This window comes from Cryptosporidium parvum, chromosome 6 (assembly GCF_000165345.1).
Source record: "Cryptosporidium parvum Iowa II chromosome 6, whole genome shotgun sequence".
Classification (NCBI taxonomy): Eukaryota; Apicomplexa; class Conoidasida; order Eucoccidiorida; family Cryptosporidiidae; genus Cryptosporidium; species Cryptosporidium parvum.
In genome coordinates this window covers 192,097-206,426 of record NC_006985.1, presented here as the reverse complement: position 1 = coordinate 206,426, position 14,330 = coordinate 192,097, and the positions used below count along the sequence as shown (strand labels likewise).

The 14,330-nt window shown below is 28.6% G+C and overlaps 6 protein-coding genes across 6 annotated transcripts; 3 read left to right on the top strand and 3 right to left on the bottom strand.

Annotated features, from left to right (window-relative positions):
* Nucleotides 1-177: 177 nt before the first annotated feature.
* On the bottom strand, nt 178-1,092 carry cgd6_820 (predicted secreted low complexity protein with a signal peptide; the record flags this gene model as incomplete). The annotated part of the gene is made up of 1 exon (XM_627456.1): nt 178-1,092. The coding sequence occupies one exon, from the start codon at nt 1,090-1,092 to the stop codon at nt 178-180; it is 915 nt and encodes a 304-aa protein (XP_627456.1).
* Nucleotides 1,093-1,875: 783 nt separating this feature from the next.
* On the bottom strand, nt 1,876-3,135 carry cgd6_810 (swift like BRCT domain; the record flags this gene model as incomplete). Its single annotated transcript, XM_627455.1, has 1 exon — nt 1,876-3,135. One exon carries the CDS (start codon nt 3,133-3,135, stop codon nt 1,876-1,878), a length of 1,260 nt encoding a protein of 419 aa, XP_627455.1.
* Nucleotides 3,136-3,496: 361 nt separating this feature from the next.
* On the bottom strand, nt 3,497-4,947 carry cgd6_800 (CpTSP9, extracellular protein with 3 TSP1 domains and an EGF domain; the record flags this gene model as incomplete). Its single annotated transcript, XM_627454.1, has 2 exons — nt 3,497-4,739; nt 4,817-4,947. The coding sequence occupies 2 exons, from the start codon at nt 4,945-4,947 to the stop codon at nt 3,497-3,499; spliced, it is 1,374 nt and encodes a 457-aa protein (XP_627454.1).
* A 590-nt stretch (nt 4,948-5,537) lies between these two features.
* On the top strand, nt 5,538-7,641 carry cgd6_780 (CpTSP8,predicted extracellular protein with 3 TSP1 repeats, an EGF domain and a C-terminal transmembrane domain. adjacent TSP domain containing gene.; the record flags this gene model as incomplete). The annotated part of the gene is made up of 2 exons (XM_627453.1): nt 5,538-6,530; nt 6,757-7,641. The coding sequence occupies 2 exons, from the start codon at nt 5,538-5,540 to the stop codon at nt 7,639-7,641; spliced, it is 1,878 nt and encodes a 625-aa protein (XP_627453.1).
* Nucleotides 7,642-8,388: 747 nt separating this feature from the next.
* Nucleotides 8,389-9,165, top strand: cgd6_770 (hypothetical protein; the record flags this gene model as incomplete). The annotated part of the gene is made up of 1 exon (XM_627452.1): nt 8,389-9,165. One exon carries the CDS (start codon nt 8,389-8,391, stop codon nt 9,163-9,165), a length of 777 nt encoding a protein of 258 aa, XP_627452.1.
* Nucleotides 9,166-11,123: 1,958 nt separating this feature from the next.
* cgd6_760 (conserved protein with 6 transmembrane domain) lies at nt 11,124-14,096 on the top strand (the record flags this gene model as incomplete). Its single annotated transcript, XM_627451.1, has 1 exon — nt 11,124-14,096. The coding sequence occupies one exon, from the start codon at nt 11,124-11,126 to the stop codon at nt 14,094-14,096; it is 2,973 nt and encodes a 990-aa protein (XP_627451.1).
* Nucleotides 14,097-14,330: the final 234 nt, after the last annotated feature.

Genomic DNA, 14,330 nt, shown 5'->3' with positions numbered 1-14,330 from the left:
GTTTTCAAATAATTTAATTTCAGAAAGATAAAACTATATAATAAATGTTAACAGTTATAGTAATAATAGAAAAATTCTCAAATATTAAAATCTAATTTCCTTTTTTTTTTTCCTTCTCTATATTATATTATATTATTCAATATTAATCTCAACTATGATTTTAATATTATTGGGAATTTAATCCTTTTTCTTTCTATGTAATTTTTCCAACTGTTTATCTAAAACAACAATTTCCTCAGCCAAATAACCCATTTGTTGATTAAGTAATTTATTTTCAAGTGTAGTAACATCTGATGGACTTTCAACCATCTTGACCTCATTTGCTCTAAGTTTATTTCTTAAATCAGTCATAATTGTATCCTTTTCATCAAGTAATTGATTAATTTGTTCAATTTCTTCATCCAAAAGCTTCTTCTTTTTTCCTTTAAGTTTTCTATATTCTTTCATTTTAATCATATGTTCTTGAGCAGTTATCCAATTCTTACCACCTCTACATTTAATAATCTCATTAATTGTCATCAATTGCGTAGGATCAGATTCTGGTGCTTGTATTACAATAATTGGTGCAGTATAATCAGAAACAATTTCTGATGGTTTTGAAAGCGATTCAAGAAATTCACGAGATTTTGCTTTTGCTGCAGATTTTAAACTTTTCTTTTTATCAACAGAATCAACAGACTTTAAATTTCTTAATGCTTCACTTGCTCCAGTCATATCAGGTTTCAAAACTGATTGTGTGATTTGTAATCCTTTTGCTGCATTTATACTTGCACCAACAGCCATTTCATTAACAACTTCTCCAACAGAATTTAAATCATTTTCCAAAATTGGCATATTTTTTAATATATCTTGTTGTACTGATGTAATTGACCTAATATCATATTTAGGATCTATTAATTGTGGAGGTGGAATAATTTCTTTAATAAATGTTTCAAATATATTTTGAATTCCTTTAGTAATACCATTAAATAAATTTCCAATTCCTGAAAATATTGATAATGGATTAAAGAATTGACTCTGAACTGTAGATGCTTGAACAAAAGTTATGGATAATAATCCAATAATTATTGAAATGATTATTTTTTTATTCATTTTCTTTTTGTTATTTGAAAATTGTACTTTTAATCAATATAAATGTATTTTTTTAAAAATATATACCTTTTTTTTTAAAATTGTACTAAATTTAATATTAACAAGAGCAAATACTGATTAAATTTCTCTTTTTACTTTCTTATTATTATTATCTTTGTTTTTTCTTTCAATATAATCCTATTTTCAAATTAATTATTGTTGACTTTTTATATATTAATATAAGTAAATAAATATATATTACATATATATATATATATATATATATATTTAATATTTAAATATATATATTTATATATTCAAATATTATTATTATAGTTATTCAATGCTTTAGAAGAAAAAATATTTATCTACACATTTTTATTGTATGTATATATACACGTCATTTTCAACATTTTACATGCATGCATGCATATTAATTTCATCCACATTAAAAACAAATTAATAATTATGTGTATACCGGTATGGGGGTGGCGGGAAAAGAGGTAATATGTAAATGGAAAATTTCTTGAAAAAAAGTAGAAAAATGACAAAATACATGTAGGTATGTAGGCATGTATGCATGTAAGAAGAAAAATATGACAATTCATTTGAATTTAAGTGGTAAATATTATAAATAGTCAACAAAATAATAAAGGTATAGTTTTTATTATATTTTGATAATATTTTTACTAATGTCAATTTCTTGTTTAATTATGGAGTCAAAAATAAAATCAATTGAATAAATTTTTTGGTTCCTAAAATTTAAAATTAAAATAAAATATAAATTTATTTATTAAATTAAACTTACTTAAATAATTTATTAGAATCCAATACAGTACCGATAAATATTAAATTAGATTTGTCTTGAATTTTATTAGCTTTTTCAAATTGAATAATTTCAGCATTACTTGACTTTAATAACCATGAGATTTCACTAATGGAAGGAACTTTTATATTTGGGGAAATAACAAACTTATAATTATTGAATATTGGAATATTATTTTGTGCTTTACAAATAGAGTTCTTAAGAGAAAAACCAAACTTCTTTTCACCTTCCAAATCAGAAAGTAATTGATTCATACATAAATCATTAAATTCATTATAGCTTAAATCTTTATTTCTATTCGAATTTAATATATTTCTTAATGTAGATGGAGATATTATGGGAAGACCTTTTGATATTGCCCATAAAAATTTCAATGTTCTCTTTATTGAAGATGATACTACGTGTGTAACTTGATCAGACATAAATTCAAGATCTTCAGAATCTATTGAAGTTATATTTGCTCTCTTAATTAACTCCATATCTTTACTTGTTGGGGTACATCCAGTCCATAATAATATTACTTTATCTGTATTGTTACTTTTTAACAATGGTAAGTTATTCATCTTTTCATCTTTAATACATTTAGGAGATTTCCTTTTTGGCCTATTTGAAAGTAAAGAATCATTTTCAATATCATCATTTAATGTTGATGTTGACTCATTTCCTAAAGATTTCTTTTTACTTTTATTTAAATCAATATCTTCTATATGATTAGTTTTTGGACTTTCTTCAATATTCTCTAACTGTATTTGATGATGATTATTATCATTATTTTCAATACTATGCCTTTTCCATCTTGGTGTCTCAATTGAATCCATAGAATCATACCTTATTAATTTAGTTTTTAAATTACCAAAATATAAATCCTCCCCTGGAATTAATTCATATTTACAATTTGGTTGAATTTTATATTTCAAATTTTTTCGGAATGTACCAATATCAGTGTTATTATCTTCAACAAAAAATTCACCATGTTCAACATATATTATTGCATGATAATCTTCATTATTAATTTTACTATTACCCTTGAATTTTGTATTCTTTGCTCTCTTTTTAGATTTTTCATTAATTGGTTCAAAAACTGATCTTGTTGATCCACATACATAATTCTTTCCTTCATTCAATGGAAAGGAATCAATAACTGATTTATATGTTTCATCAAATATTAATAAACAACCAACTTCATCAATTTCTTCCCCATGCTTTAATTCTTCTTCTGATTCACTTCTAATATACATATTAGGTTTGTGTTCCAAACTTGATTTTTTTAAATTAATATTTATATTGTATTATTAAACTTTTATTTGCTAATTTGTGGGATTTTTTTGGGGTTTTTATAAATCAAATTTTTTATTATTTTCACTTTAATAATTTCATTATATTTATTAGTTATTTGTCCTATACCGGCATTCAGTGGCGCCTGACCACATAAAAATTAATATTATGGAAATTGCACACAAAAAGTCATGCAAAGAAAAACATTTACAAAAAAAAAATTAAAATTGATTACTTATATTTATATTGTATATATATGTATATATAAATTGATTTATTAATTGTTAAAAAATTAGGGTTGGAAGAGTTTGATCATTGTATATATTAAAAAACACCAGAAATGTCAGTATTTTGATCAAATGCTGTCGGATAATCATTGAAAGCATATTCTTGGTTGTAAGTAACTGGCGTTTCAGTAATTGGTGCAGGTCTTGAAAGGAATGTACTCTTTACAATTGCTCCAATAATAATTTGTGTAGCAATGCAAAAAACAAAATAAACCCACCAGCTATATTTCTTGTGTTCACAAAATTTACCAAAATAATCTTCAGCACATTCACAAGAAAAACCGCTATTAGGGATATCAATACAAGTCCCACCATTTTTGCAAATTTCTCCAGTTGAACAAGATTTTTCGCATTCTTGAAGTTGACATGAAGCACGCTCAGTAATTTCCTTTTCTGTCGGACACTGTACTCCACCAAGATCTGATTGAGCTAAAATAATTCTATATCTCATCTTATTACCTGGACCACAAGTAGAAGAGCATATACTCCATGAAGTCCAGCTTGAGAGTCTACAATTTACTGGACAACTTTGTTCATTACAAGATTCTATATCTGATTCATTATCTTCACATCTCCCTTTAATGTCAGATTTCCAAATCAGCTTTCTAGTTCGAGAACGAAATCCACCTTGGCAAGTAACACTACACTCACTCCAAGGAGACCAAGAAGAATAGGCACAATCTTCACAAGATATGCTAGTGTTACATCCTTCATTTTCTATCAAGTTTGGACATGTGGTACCTTCAAAAGAAGCTGGTCTTAATATTAATCTAGTTCTTGATCTAGTACCTATCTGACAACTTGAACTACATTGGGACCAAGAACTCCATTCTGATACGATACAATCAACTTGGTCAGCTGAAAGATAGGCATCTTTTGATTCTACCTTAACGCTGACTATTGGTTCATTTAGACATCTTTTCCAAAATAAAGATTCAGTATAACCTTGGTTAAAAGAAATTGAAATTCCATATTCTTGTCTTTGAAAGCTAATAACCCACTTATCAAAGAATGGCCATTTTTCAAATCTTGGGGAATGTTCTACTACGGATTTAAGCCTTCTTACAACTTTTCCTTCATAAGTACATTCTCTTACTACTGTAGTGAGCAATGGATAAACTGAAATGATCAATTCATAAGAATTTTTTTTTGCGGTTGCAAACAATATTTGGAATCCATTGTCAGAAATACTACCACCGGCAGAGAAGACTTGATTTAAAGGCCAAATATCATCATCTATTAATTGAATATCAGTATCTTGTTCTATTGCAAATCCAAAACTAGAAATTCATTTTTAAAATATAAACAAATAATCAAATAAAGTTATTTTTTTTAAAGAAAATTACGTCAAACTTACGTATATGGATTGGTGCATAAGCGAGTTTCAGGCAGACGAAAATCTGCAATTTGTGAACTTATATTATCAAATCTTAAAAAAAATAATAAACCAATTAATATTATGCCATTAATAATATGGCAAGACAACATTGAGCATGAATTCTTTATTAAACCTTAATTCTGGATAATTGTAATTAAAACATAAAGCTTATTTCGATGGATTAATATTTATTATCCTTCACAAATTCTAATAAATTATTAATTTAACTAAAATAATGGTAAATTATAGATAAATTTTAATTTATCTAATATATTATTACATGGATCATATTTATATTTATTCTTATTATATTATTTATATTACTTATACAGCATTGATAATAATATTGGAAATAAGTGGGGCATGTTTTGGCGGGCTGAAATGGTACCTATTACCTGCTGTTTAATATTGAAATAAATATTAATCTAAATTGAACATGGGAAAAGGAGTTGATAATAGGATAAATTACACACACAGAGAAAAGTATTAAATTTAAAATTATATTATTAATAAAATTATATTTTTTAAAGGTTGCTGAATAATATCACATTTGGTGTATTCTTTTAAATTAAGTAAAAGTATTGGCTATAAATAAGGATTGAATAATTCATGAATGGAAAGAAGAATTAATTTTAATTAGTTTCAAAACACCAATAAAAGGTTTTAATTCAATGTAATCAAAACAAAGTTGAAAAGAAAAATGTTAGAATTTAGACAATATGATTTAAAGTTTATGAAAATAAGAAGAATTTTATATTTTATATTAATACATATTCTTATATTTAATATTTTAGAAATAAATTCTTTACCACCAAGTTTCAGTTGGACAAAAGCATGGAAAGATATTACCAGTGAAGGGTTAGTATATACATTTAGTTCAAATAAGCTACCTTGGTATTCTGGAGTATCTTTTAGGATTGTGGGTAAATTTAACGCAGAAAATGATAAAGAAACTTTGGTAACAATTCAGAATGGTGATTTATACCACTGTAAGTTGATGATAAATTTTGCAGCACAAACAGTAGATGTGGAATCTACAGGATATACTTCAGAAGAGAGATGGGCTAGATCTTATGCTTACTTTCCATTTCCGTATAAGCCAAAATTGATGGATCTTGACTTGGTAGTTGAGAAATTAAGATGGCCAGGAGGGTTTTACTTTTATATTTCAGGAAGTGGACCATATTATCCTTGTCATAGCATAGTGTATTCAAATGTGAATAAATTAACTTTTGGTAATGGACAAAATAACTTTAGTAAATATAAAATTACAAGAAATGTTCCTTTGGCAGATCCTTATAGAAGGACTTATTTCTGGGATGAATTTCAACAAAGATACTATTTTGATGATAAAAATTTGTATTATGTAAATAGTACCGGAATTGATGAGAAATCTGGAGTACCAAATGGTGATAGAATTCCAAAAAATTATAAATCTTGGCCAGAAGAACTAGAAATACATCTACATTCAGCAAGTATGTATCCAGTTAATGATAAAAGATACGGATGGGGAGGTACAGTAGCAGTATTTACAAGCGATCAGAGTCAGTTTTATTATAGAATGAATGGATTTTTTGCAACTTTGTCAAGTAATTCATATTGTTTAAGTTCGGGTGTATTATTAAGTGGTACAAGTTATACAGTTAGTGGAGATTATCCTTTTGATTTTGATAATCCAGGTCAACCTTTCAATGTAAGTTTACTTATGATTATTAAGATAATAAGCCTATTTATTGAGGTAGGGAGAGAGAGAGAGAGAGAGAGAGAGAGAGAGAGAGAGAGAGAGAGAGAGAGAGAGAGAGAGAGAGAGAGGAAGAAAAAGGAAGAAGCATGATAGGCTTGGAAAATGATCTTAATAAGAATTTTAACATTTCAAAATTGATTAACTTTTTATATTTTTTCTTCTCTCATCTTTATAGTCGATATTGATTAACAAAAAGTTCGGAGTTGACGTTTTTGTAAGAGAGTCATTATGGTCATTGGGAACCATATTTCATTGTGGAGTGCACTCATATAAACCAGAATCAGTAGGATTAATTTATCCAAATGAAGCAGGAGTGTATTCAACTACAAGATTTGCAATATCTACATTGGATTGTGAGTATTCTCAATGGTCATCTTGGCTTCCTTGTACAAGTACTTGCAATGGTGGAACAACTTATAGATGGAGATATCCATTAAATGAGGTTATGGCAGGAGGATTAGAATGTACTATAACTTCCCAGATTTCTGCTTGTAATTCGGATGTGGAGTGTTTGCCATGTGGATTCACTGATTGGGGAAGTTGGTCTCCTTGCTCAGCTTCTTGTGACGGAGGGCTTACAATCAGGACAAGAGAATTGACCCACTCTGCTCCTGGTTGTGATTCTTTGCTTAAAGAAACATCTTCATGTAATTCTTCTCCATGCCCAGTCGATTGTGTTCTCTCTTTTTGGTCTCCTTGGACTGGTTGCTCAAAGTTTTTATGCGAGGGAACCAAATCAAGATATAGAGTAGTTGTGAGGGAGGCAATGAATGGAGGTACTGCATGTCCGTCATCTAATCAGTTAAGACAGGTTGTGGAATGTTCAGGATGCGAGGGAATTTGTGATACTCAGTTAGAACCAATATGCCAGAATAGTGGTGAATGTTTTAATATAGGCAACGATGGATATTATTGTAAATGTGCAGAAGGATTTTATGGTAGAAACTGTACAATTTCATCTGATAACAAGTTTAATATCATTTTAGGTACATCTTCTGGACTGGCTGTTGGATTACTAGTAATACTATTTATATTGTTGTTAGGTAGATCACGTAATTGAAAATACTATTATATTAATTATATACTTGAAATTAGGATTTATTGTTTCTATATATGGACTTCTTTTAAGATTTTAAACTGAATTGTTATAAATTACTGTAATTAAAGTAATTGCAGTTTTTCTAGTCATTTTATTTCAATTCTAACTGATCAAAATGTCATATGATGACATCTCTGATTCATTTATACTTTGTTGGATTGTTGTGGGAATAATTGGCGGGAAATATTTACAAGTGATTGATTTTCTTAATTAGCAAAAAAAAGAAAGAAAAAAGATTAAATAGATTGCATGTAACAAACCATTTACTCGAAATAAAGTAGGCATGTTTGGGCGGGAAAATTGAGTTAATTATAATTAAGTAAAAGAGGACTAGTCAGAAATAAATGGCGAAGATTTACAAAAGGTAAAAGAATGGTTTTAAGTCGGATTTTGAAAGATTAGAATTGTTATGAAATAGTTGAGGCCGATTAAGTTAAGTTTGAACTCTTAATAAATAAAGAGATGGCGTAAATATATACATATATATATTCGTATATTTTTAAGTAAACAATTTAGTGGGAAAAGAGGGGAAATATGAAAATCTTATAAAGAAATTTGCAAAGCTCGTGCTCGAAAATAAGTAAAAAAAAAGGATTTGGACAAAGTTAATAGAGCTAAGGTGATAAAAATAATAAAGTTCAAAAAGAAAAAAAACATTAGAGCCAAATTATAACTTCAAGTATAATATTTGTTTTAAATAAAAGCAAAATGTCATATTCAAATAATGCAAATCAAATTACATGCCAATGCGGAAAACAAGATAGATTATTGCCAGTATTACCTCAAAGTTCAAATAGTAGAATGATGAGGATGATACAACAGCAAGGATGCGGTTGTATGACACCATCATCATTAAATAATAATCAGAATTACTACTTTGATAACCAGTCAAACATTTCAGGATGTTTGTTCTGCCAAAGACTTCAACATTGTTGTATTTGCGATTTCTCAAGAAGAACAGGAACAGGAATGATGAATCAAGGTAATATGTTTTGTTCTTGCTGTACATGTCCAATGCAACAACAATTTCCGTCATGTCAATGTGGAACAAACTATTTTAATACTCAACATTCAAATCCTGTAACTCCTCAACAAGCACAGATTACAGAAATTACAAATTCTAATAATGGTACCATGAATGGAAACGTAGTTGGTAATGGATTAGATAATACAATACCAAACAATTCAACCCCAGGAAATGTGTTAGTATCCACAAATTTGAATTCAATACAAAACCAAGGACAACAAATTACAACTCAATCCGAATTATTGAATCTTAAGAACACCTCAATCAACCCTGAAATGATTAATATCGCTTTGTCAGGCCAAACACCAGAGAGTCTCTCTATTTCTATTGACTCTAAAGGCGTTATTACACTCGGAGTTAATAATCATCCAGCTCCTGTTTCTAACATACCTACTACAACAAACTCAAACGAAGAGAGCAGAAATAGGATTAGAAATGCTTTAGGTGATAGACATTAAACATTAGATTTAGCATTTCGTTCTAATATTCATATCCAATAGCATTTTTCTCTAGAATTTTAATTATTCTACTGAAATAATTTTTTTTTCTATTTAATTCAGGCAAATTCTAATTGGCGTTTTTAATACGTGGGGTAGGCGCCACTTCATTCAATTAGCATTTAAAAATAATCATTCCCATGAAAGAGAAAAAAATTAACTTGGGGTTAATAAAATTTGGCGCCAATTTTAGTTAGAATATTATATTTTCTTTTAAAAAAGGAATTGAATTGCATAGAATAAAGATTTTGAAAACAATTTATAAAGAATTATTAGAAAAATAAGTAATTAAGTAAGCAGGTTTCTGGTTATTTTTAGCTTTAAACTCCAAGTATTAATTTCTTCGAGTAGATTCCATTAAAATCACTATTCAATCAAAATCTATTTAATAAAGTATAATTGGATTAAATTAAATCAATATAAACCACTTTGAGTAAGCTTTCTAATCTAAAAAAAATCTTATTGATATTATTAACTAAGCTAAAAAAGGGGTAGATCGTACATCACAAATAACGCAAATTAAAAAAAAGAAAAGAAACAAAGTAACCAATTTCAAAAAATCTAAATATGCTTACTCGACCAGGAACTCTGATTGAACTAAAAATTCAAGATATTAATGATTTAAAAGAGAGAATTAAAAACAAAGCAAAACAACTACAAGAAAACGAAGATTTAAATTCCATCCAAACTAATCTCAATATAAGCTCCCAAGAAAATAACTCCAGAATCTTAACTTCTCAACAATCTAATAGTATCTCATCAAATAATAATGTTCATAATTAACTATTCCACTATTATTTTTCTATTATAACTGTATTCCCATTTTTGGCGGGAAATTCTTTATAATCTCAAAAAATTTCTGGGTGAAAGTCACAAAGTAAATTATTTGATTAATTATGATAAGAAAGATTAGAATATTAGTTTTTCCTACTCTTTATATTTACTAAATATCTTTTTTAATAACAGTCATATCATAAATATATCAATGCAAATAAGAAGTTACTTATCGATCTTCCAATTTTTTTTTCTTTATTTTTTTTAAATTTTCATTATTCCTCCCCCACAACCCGCCTTTTTGTAGCATGCAAAAAAATTGCGGATTTCCCGCCAAAATTCATCCGTCTATTAAAGACTTTTTGTGTGTAAGTGAAGCAGGAATGCAGGGTGGGGGTAAAAAAGTCAATAAATGGGTTTACAGTAATTTATTGGTTTTTTTTTCCTTAATCTTCTTATAATTGTGAAAGTGTAACCAATATTAAACAGATAATTTTAAAAAGAGGAGGAGGAAAAAAAGTTGATAAATATAAGTATATATATATGTGATTAGGGGACTACATATTTTAATGTAATGTACAAGTAAATCAGAAAATTTCCTTTTTTAAATACAAATATTTTTGAATAGTGCTACCTAGAGGATTTGGAAATTTAATTTAATAAAGTTAGGACCAAGTTAAGTAGTTTTTTTTTTGGGTTTGAAGAGTACAGAATAAAATAACTAGCTAGAAATCAATGATTTATAAGATTTAATTACTGAAAATAATTGAATATTAACATTTGAATATTACAGAAGATTCAGACTGAATTAACGAATTAGAAGTGAACAAAGAAAAGTTTGTAAGGAGAATTCATTCAAAATCAATATCGAATAGTTATTAAGAAGAATATTTATTTATATTTGAGGATAATAATAAATAATAGCAATAACGAGAAAGAAAGAGAAATTAAAGGATTAATATAATTTGAAAAGAATATATTAAAATATAAATATATTTACTTGGGGGAAAAGTTTTTGTATCTATTCAAACTCCCTGAGATTAATTTTTAATATAATATTAATCCCCTTCTCACAAAAATAAACCCTTTTCTACCAATTAATATAAATAAAGAAGAAAAAAATATAATTATTAGGAAAAGATAAAATGGATATGTCCGATTTTGTTTTCAAAGATGGAGGAAAAAGACCCATAGTAAAAACAATCCCAGGTGGTGGTACATCAGGATCTCCAACATCACCAGGATCACCTATATTTGGCGCTGGTACTAGTGGAGGAGGATCGCGTGCTCCAATGCCAAAATTTAGTGGTGGATCAGGTTCTTCTCCAAGATCAAGTATAACTCCTTTATCACCACAAAGATCTTCATCATTCAAAAGAAATTCATCATTAAGTGGAAGTAATTTAGGTGTTGATTCAAAGGCCAATAATTTATTTGGAATGAATAAACCAATGAAAGTTTCTCCAAAAAATCAAAATGGATCAAAATATTCAACTAAGAATTCCTTTCCAATAATAACTAAGGCAAAACAAACACCAGGAGGATCAACAGAAAATAAATATAATACCAGTAATGCTACTCCTACTCCACTTTTAGTGAAAAAAATTTCAACAGATAAAGAAGTTAATTCAGCTCAACCTTCTCCAAGAAAATCTTTAAGATTACAACCAGACTACAATAAAGATGAAGATTTAAATGAAAGAAGACATCCAACCAATGATGAATTAAGATTATTCAGTGTTCCTCCAGCCAGTTCTGATGAGAGAAAGAATGTTCCAAAGAAATTCCAATCAAGAGGTAGAGATTTAACAGAAAGTGAATTTCCGCATTCAAATAAACCAGGAGAAAAAAGGACTTCAACTTCTCTTTATAGCAAAGCAGGAGGGGCTGTATTAGGAGGTACCGAAGTAATTAATGGAATGGAGGTAATTATGCCTTCTGATGAGGTTCAAGAGAGAAAAATTGGAAATGATCAATTTAGTAATCAACATAAAAATAGCTTGAATAGAGGTGATTCCTTTTCTGGGAATAAAGTTGTTGTTGATATTCCAAATCCGAATGATACAAGACCGAGAAACTCAATTTTAAATACTAAGATTGTCCCAAAACACAATAAAAATTCAGCTCCAGTTATAGTACCGGTACCAGTTCCTGTTCCAGCTTCAGCTCAAACTCCTGTTCCAACTCCAGCTCCAGCTCCAGCTCCAGCTCCGGCTCCAAATTCTATTCAAACAAGATTATCATCCAATGGAAATATTAGTAAATCCAGTGGAATGAATAACCTAAGACGGTCCATTTCAAAAAAGAAAGGCTTTAAAACAATTGTTGAAGCTATGGTAAATATTGAACCAGAAGAAAATGATGAAAATAATGGAAATCAAGGAGCCATTTCTGGATTAGGTGTACCAATAGTTTTAGGTAATAATAATAATTTATTAGGACCAGATGGATTAACAATACCAACAACAAATCATAGAGTATCGGAATCTCAAGTTGTTAATTATGATGAAGAACTTGCAAATGAAGGCAAAGCTGTAGGTAGAACTAGTGTACAAATGGTAAAGATGGGTGAAATCCAAAACCAACAACAAAAGCTTAAAAGTTCGACCAGTCTTGAACATGGTAATACATTTAAACTTGATGAACATGGACTTACTGGACATCTTAAATGGCTTTATGGAGAAGAAACTCAAATTGATATTGCTGTTGGACCTTATGCAAAAGAACTTCCATTAGATGCTATTAAAGTTGATAAATCATATCATGTTAGTGAATTAGACCCAATTTCTCAAACAAAAATTGCTTCCAAATTCAGAAAATGGGTTAATCCAATACATGGAAGAATATTTGTTGTATTAACAACATCATTTGCTCTAGTTGGTGTTTTCTTCCAATCTCTCATTTACAATCGTCTTAATAAATGGGATAATGGTAATTGTGGTGGTGTATATGTTGAATCTTTCAGTATGAACTCTATGCTTGGACCTTGTTCAAAAACTTTAAGTGCTCTTGGAGGTTTAGTTGTTAATGAATTAAGACAAGGTGAAATGATTCGTATGTTTTGGGCAATGTGGATGCATACTGGATTTATACATATTGGATTTAATGTAATATCTCAAGCTCAATTAGGATATATGATTGAACCAGATTGGGGCATTTTACGTTTCTTCTTATTATTCTTCTTATCAGGTGTTGGTGGTAATCTAGCAGTAGCAGTAATATCTCCTTGTTCACTAACTGTTGGAAGTTCTGGTGGTTTATTTGGAATTACAGCAGCTTCAATTCCATATACTTTTGAGAATTGGAATAATCTTCCTGCACCAATGTTTATGTTCATTTTTAGTTTATTTTCGCTTATTATTGGTATGATTTTATCATTTACAGGTGTAACAAATCCATGGGCGCATATTGGTGGTTTTGTAGTTGGTATACTTTATACATTCGCTACAATGAAAGCTTGTAAAGGTTGTTCTCCTGAGGATAGATTAGATAGATATAATAGAATGGCAGCTCTTCCATTATTTCGACTTTTTATGAAACAAGATAAAGAATGGATTAATCGTCAACTTGAGGAGAAGAAAATAAGAAAGATTGAAAAAAGAAATGCCAAAATCGCTGAGCAATGGAGAAAAAACCAACGTATAAAGAAAAATGCTTTAATTAAACAAATGAAGATTGAACAGATCCAAGGAGAAATTACTGATAGTCTTGGTTTAATTGTAGATGAAAATGGAATAAAAAGGCGTACAGATTTAACCATTTTGATTGATCGTATTCCAACTGAAAAGATACCAATAAAGAACAAAATTAAAATATATTTCAAGAATCGTATTAAAAGTCTTCGTGAAAAGAAATTATTGTGGACTTTTAGAATCTTATCAGGAATTTTACTCTTATTTTACTTTGTTATTGGTTGGCTTGGAACTTTCTATCCTCCATTATATTGGCCAAATCCAATTGGTGTAATATCTTTTTCTGATGGAGCAACATCATGTGGATGCTGTTATGTTAATGATGTATACACATGTGGTAGTAATCCAGAATTTATTAAATGGTGTGAAAGTAAAGGATCATCAGCTCAGCCAAAGAGAACTGTATTTGGATATGATTTTTCTTGAGATTAAAAGGAAAAGAAGGAAATTTTTATTGAGATTTTCTTTCATTTCCTATATTTACTTAAGAAATATTATTTCTTATATTCCAGAAATAAGATAGAATGATGGTGGTGATGATGATGATGATGATGATGATAGCAATAATGATGATAATGATAACGATAATGATGAAGATAAAGCATTAAGAATAAGGATTGAGTAATATTAAATGATTGATTCTTAAATTTTTATTTTAAG